This window comes from Drosophila montana, unplaced genomic scaffold (assembly GCF_035044405.1).
Source record: "Drosophila montana isolate Dmon_TW-CO22-7 unplaced genomic scaffold, ASM3504440v1 contig_2626_1, whole genome shotgun sequence".
NCBI classification, from domain to species: domain Eukaryota; kingdom Metazoa; phylum Arthropoda; class Insecta; order Diptera; family Drosophilidae; genus Drosophila; species Drosophila montana.
In genome coordinates, this window is record NW_026997490.1 from 1,402,517 (window position 1) to 1,408,516 (window position 6,000).

General features: G+C 47.2%; 1 protein-coding gene across 1 annotated transcript in view; it reads left to right on the plus strand.

Annotated features, from left to right (window-relative positions):
• Nucleotides 1–5,367, plus strand: part of LOC135429287 (coiled-coil domain-containing protein 170) — a 41,104-nt gene extending 35,737 nt beyond the window's left edge. Inside the window, 5 exon segments of the mRNA XM_064683553.1 lie at nt 2,792–2,917; nt 2,981–3,274; nt 3,276–3,803; nt 3,868–4,758; nt 4,846–5,367. Of these exon segments, the coding sequence (XP_064539623.1) occupies nt 2,792–2,917; nt 2,981–3,274; nt 3,276–3,803; nt 3,868–4,758; nt 4,846–5,367 (2,361 nt within the window).
• Nucleotides 5,368–6,000: the final 633 nt, after the last annotated feature.

A 6,000-nucleotide genomic window follows, 5' to 3' on the forward strand; every position in this document is an offset into this window, starting at 1 on the left:
CTTTTTGCTACCGCTTTCTATACTCTGTATACAAATTAAGAAGAGTATATTGTTGATTTTCTATATTCGTCTTGAGACTTGAAACTGGAATTATACGCTCTAAAGAAATATTAAAAGAAAATGGTTCAGTTGGAAAAAATATCCATATATTTAAAAATGTTTAAAAATATTTTCTTAAATTGTATATTTTAGGATAATTTTTGCTGAGCAGACAACATTTTTAAATTAAATTTCTAAAATTAAGAAAAGTTTTGCGAAATCTTTACAAAAATTTCGAAAGATTTTCATTTATTGGAAAATTTTTAAGATTCTGAAAAATTATAAGGTTGACAATGTCCATGAATAGACGGAGAAGCTTTGATAAAATACTTAGTCGCTACTCCATAAAAGAGATCGAGAGAACGTAATTTCCTTAAGTCACAGTTTGAAGGAAACTGATTGGGAATTGCAGTCTTAGAGTCCCCAAATCAAATATTCAAGTAGATCTTTTTTCTACGTATTCAATAAACCAATTAATCAAGTAGCTTTTCTGCTACTTTTTAAATAGGTTTTTATACGGAGAACAGCGTATGTAGCAGTCGCTTGCAGCAAATTGTGATGTTTCCACCAGGCTTTTATTTTTGGTTTTCTGTTCATTTGTTGTTTTGGTGTGAAATTTATGCGGTTGTTAGGGCTCAAAAAGTTTTTGTTGTTGTTGTTGTGTTTTGTGCCTGGGCAACTATCGATGATTCAAAGCAATTTGCATAAAATGTAGCTGCACAGTGGTTGAAAATCAATAGAATTTGGTTACCTTTACAAATTAAGGAGAACAGTAAAAGCCAAGAGTTAAAGGATCTGGCGGAAATAAAGAAATCCTGGATAATTAGATAGATAGATAATATGTGTGATATATGGGCAGGATTAAAATTTGGCAGCAATCTCTTATGTTTGACAAAATTCTAAGCTTGGGTCCCAAGTCGGCTTACAAAATGTTTCTTAATTTTTTGATTTGATACATATATTTCGGTTAGGATTGAATCTTATTGTATAGCTTTTTCAGCTTCTTTTGAAAAACATTTGGACTTCCTTGCTTGAGCCGCTTAGCTTGAACCTGGCTTACAAATTGTTTATGATATTATGCTTAAGAGCCTTTAGTTCTATATATTTTATAAATTTATATATCAAATAATTTTCGTTCTTAAGCTTTTACTCAACCTACTGTTCCAGCCAAAACGCAGACAACTTTACAAATTGCAAGTCAAGCCGAAACCTGCACACCTCAGTTTCCGTTTCCGCTTGGAAAAAAGTACCACAAAAAACTTTACAAAGCTAGAACCATTTCACACTGTTCTCTCTCTATATATTTAGGAAGGAACTCTACCGTATCTCAGTTTGCGTGCGTGCGTTGATTCGCTTGAATTGCATTTGCCATGTGAATGACCCAAATAACAGAAAATAAACTGAGAAAAGTTTGGAATGTGCAAAGGCTTTGGTTTGGTGGCCGAGCTCTGAACTCCCTGGATATTTGCCCCTCGCAATGCCATTGAGCTCGTTTTCACTTATGTCGCCACCCTGCCAGCCCAATCCGTTCAACCCGGGCTCGAGCATAAATCACAAGCATTGTAGTTATATAGCTTGTGTGATGTTATGTTGAGGTAAATTCCCAGTTGTTAGGCTGTTGTCAATGCCGCATCGCTTGCACCAGGAAATCCTGCCAGCGGGCTCAGTTGCTGTCGCGCGGTTTCGTTGAACGGTTCGCTTGGATCTTAAAAAAGGGATATTCATTTAGAATTCGTGCTAAATATGCCCAGTGATAATCATCTGCATCACCATCATCTGGGCCTCAGTGGTGGACTGTCTCCGCATCATCATCATTTGGTACGGAACCAGATCGTTATAGTGGCTCAATAAGCGAGTCTTAGCTATTCAGTTGAGAGTGAAGTTTCAATTCCTAATTGTCTATGGACAAAACTGAAGGTCTACTAGGTAGGGAGATTAGCTAAGCTGGACACGATGGGTTCTCCAAGGGATTTAGGTTGAATTTTTAATTTCTACACGGACGGAAGTAGTTGGAATTTAAGATGGCAGAGTCTGCTACCACTGTGTATTAAAATGTATACGAGGCAAAAGCGGAAGAAATGGAAGCACTGGAATAAAAAACAGTTTATTTAACTGGAAACATTCACATGAGTTGTATTAGGAACAAGTCTATGATAAATCTACATATATTCAAATTATTTTAATGGAACTGATTCCCACTTAACAAAAAAAAATAGAAGCGAACATAAGCCTGAAGCTAGCTATTTAGGATTGGGGCTGAAGGTTAAATGAAAGGTGGAAGGTTTTCCCTCAGGTTTATGAATTGAACCTACAGGCGAGGCGCTAGTTCCAACCGCGGACCATGATGCCTTTAATAAGCTTAAAGCTTGGGGCAAATGGAAGGTTTACCTGCAAATTCATGAACTAAACCTAGAGACGAGACACTAGTCCCAGCCGTGAATCATGTAACCTTCTATAGGTTTAAAGCTGGGGCAAATTTTAGGTTTTCCATCAGGTTCAAGAGTCGCGTTACCCTTGTCATTAAGGAGTTAGACTTAAGGTAATAATTGTGGAAAACCAAGCTCCAACCTTGGACGTAAACATTGACAAATCTTATTGTGACTTTTACTTAGGTTTTTCGGTTGAAATCCCAACCGTAAACCCAACCACCGACAAATTCTTGTTGGGCTTGCACCCTTGTTACCTTCTAATCCATCAAGTGTCGGATGGGTATCTGCCAAGTATGATTCAAGCTATGCTCTCTGTCTTTCAGCTGGACAGTTCGTGCGGCAATGCGGGGATCACAGTTACAGAGCATCATCATGGGATCGATTTGACGACGACGCTGCGCAGTGAATTGGCAGCCTTGTCCTACAAAAAGGAGCGTCTCACTGGCGAGGTAAGTTCTAGGATTTAGCAGACGTTAGCATAAAGGTGTCTTTAATCCTATTAACTTCTTTAGCTAGCGGAGACACGCAGCGCCTTGTGTAGTCGCGAGTCGGATGTGGAGAATCTGCGTGCGCAGGCGGCGCGGCAGACGGCATTGATAGCCTCCCTGCAGAGTCGCCTGCAGTCGGCCGAGCAGCGGGAGCAGTCGGTTCAGGCGCGCTGCGATGCCACCATACAGACTGTGCAGCGCGAGAAGCGCAGCTCGGATGAGCGCAACAAGGAGCTGTTGTGCAAGCTGCAGCAGCTGGAGGCGCACGCGGCCAGCGAGGAGTCGCACAAGGAGCAGGCCAAGGCGCAGCTCCACGAGGCTGCTGCGCCGCCTGAGCCTCTGCCTGGGCCTGGATGTGTGCGAGAGCCAGGCGGGACATGCGACGCCCGAGTGCGTAGTGTCCCGAGTGGAGGAGTTGGTGGTCGAACTGCAGCGCGCCAAGGCCAAGGTGCAGTCCACCTGCGACACGCTCAGCTCCTGCGAGAACGAGCTGCTCAATCTGAAGTCCCTCGCGAACATCGAGAAGCAGCGCCTGAGCGCCCAACTGGACGGCGCCGGGAATCACAATCACGAGCTGGAGGGGCGTTGCCGCCAGTACGAACGGGATTTGCAATTGCAGCGGGATCGCCTCACCGAGTCGGAGATCAACGGCGAGAAGCTAAAGGAGGAGCTGCGCGGCTTCGAGTCGCGCTGCCATCGGCTGCAAAACAATTTGGATCGCATCCAGAGCGATCGGCTGCAGTTTCTGCGCGGTCTCAGCCATCTGGTCAACGTGCCCGAGCCCTGCGAGACGCTGATCAAGGACAAGCTGCGCGAGCTACTCGACGAGAATCAGGCCGTGCAGGCGGTGAGTAGCTGTCTGGATCTTGCCTGTCTTCCTCTCTCACTTTCTGGCTGCCTTTCTTCCACAGCAACTGCACTCGCTGCGCGCTCAGCTGAGCAGCGAGCACGAGAAGCTGAAGGAGGCGCACGAGTCCAGCGAGTGCCGTCTGCGCTCTGGCGAGGCACAGAAATGCGAGCTGGCCGAGCGCCTGGAGAAATGCCATGCGGAAATACACACGCTGCGCAAGGATCACATGGGCCTGGCCGACTATCTGCAGCGGCTGGCCACTGCGCTCAACTGGAGTGAGTGCACCGCGCCGCCCGCCCTGGGCGCCGATACCAATCTCATGGCCGATAGTCTGCTGGAACGTGCCGAGCGTCTGGCCGCGCACTGTGAGCACGAGCTGGCTGTGGTTAGCCAGGAGAAGGGCTGTTGCGATCATCATCACCATCAGCATCAGCAGCATCATCATCATCACCATGGACAGGGCAAGCTGCGACGCGAGCGTTCCTGCCATGATCTGCCGATCAAGGAGAGCAGCAGCGTCTACACTCTGCAGCGTCGCGTTCGGGTATTGCGCGAGCAAGTCCAGCGCCGAGATCTGCATCTGGAGCTGCTGCGCCGCAAGCTGGCCATCATCGAGGATGGCGCGCGGGGCAAGTGCATGCTGCAGGGTGAGCGCGATGAGGCCGTTTGCCGTGCCAAAAAGGCAGCCAAGCAGGTCGACAAGCTGAGCGTTCAGCTCGCGGATGCACGCACCCAAATCGCCGAGGTCAAGGCCCAGCTCGCGGAGGCCGTCGAGTATAAGATCACGGCGCTGGAGCGTGCCCGCAAGATCGATGAGTTGAGCACACAAATCTGCGATCTGGAAGATGGGAAGACCAGGCTCTTGTCCCAGCTAAATGCGATGAAGGAGCGCATGAAATCCGCCTGCGAGTCCAATCAAAATCGACGCTGTCGCGACGAGGCGCTAATCAATGTGAGTAGTCCAAGTGACCCCATTATATCTCCCAATCCTTAATATGTTTTCTTCTTATCTTACTTATCTTTCCCTTGCCCCTGCTAGTCCCTGCGTGACGACGTCAGCCGCCTCAGCGCCCAGCTGTCCGACACGAATCAACGCCTCTCGCATTTGCAGTCCTTCCGCACATCGGTGGCTCGCACCTTGCATTTGAGGGATCTGCCCGAAACGGATCTATTGCATCGCCTGCAGGCTCTGTGCTCGGCCCACCAGGAGTTCACGCTGCTGTCCAAACGCTATGAGACTGCCTCGCCCGTCGGCGATCATCCCTGCCCGCGTTATGATGACCCCGTGCCGCCCACCAGTCACTGCCGCCCGCCCCGTGAACTCAGCCCTACCACGGACGGCCATCATCACGGCCATGCCCACGGGCACGCCTACACTCACCAGCAACTTCATGGGCGACATCAGAGGCAGCGCAGCAAAAGCCGCGATAAGCGCCTGCATGACGAGTGCTTCGACTCGGATGTGCATCGTTTGCATCACGGCTGCAAGGATCAGCTACTATCCAATAACTCTGGAGGCAGCTGCGACGAGGACTACGACTTTAAGAGCAAGTACTGCTAGGCCAGATGGGCTCAGTATTCCACATTTTGATCAATCAATCAATCATGGATAAATAAGTCGAATATATCATAAAGATCAAATAAGATAAGAAATTGAAAAATTTGGTTTTCTTAATACTTTTCTAAGGATATCTTAAGATTTTGCAATTTAAATTAACTGTATATAAATTTATTAATATTCCGGGTTTTCCCCTCATATATAAGGTTCACACACCCAAAATCAGTCAATAGACGTCGCCACAGCATAGGCTTGTGTCTGTGCTAAATGCGCAAGCAACAAGTGACTCATGCAGCAGCTGTCAGCTATAACAGTCAGCCGATGCATTTAAAAATTAATTTGTGCTGCAATTTAGCCCAGTTTATCACCCCCGCAGCTGCAACTGCTGCAGCTAGTATGCAATATCCCCTCATATCTTATGTTTACACACCCAAAATCAGTTAATAGATGGCGCTTCAGCTAATGGCCTGTGTCTGTGCTACGTGTCTAAGGAACAAACGACTCATGCAGCAGCTGCCAGCTATGACACTCAGCCGTTGAATTCAAAAATTAATTTGTGCTGCATTTTAGCCAAGTTTCCCACCCCGCAGCTGCTGCTGCTAGGCGTATGCAAATGGGAAACGCATTTTCATTGTC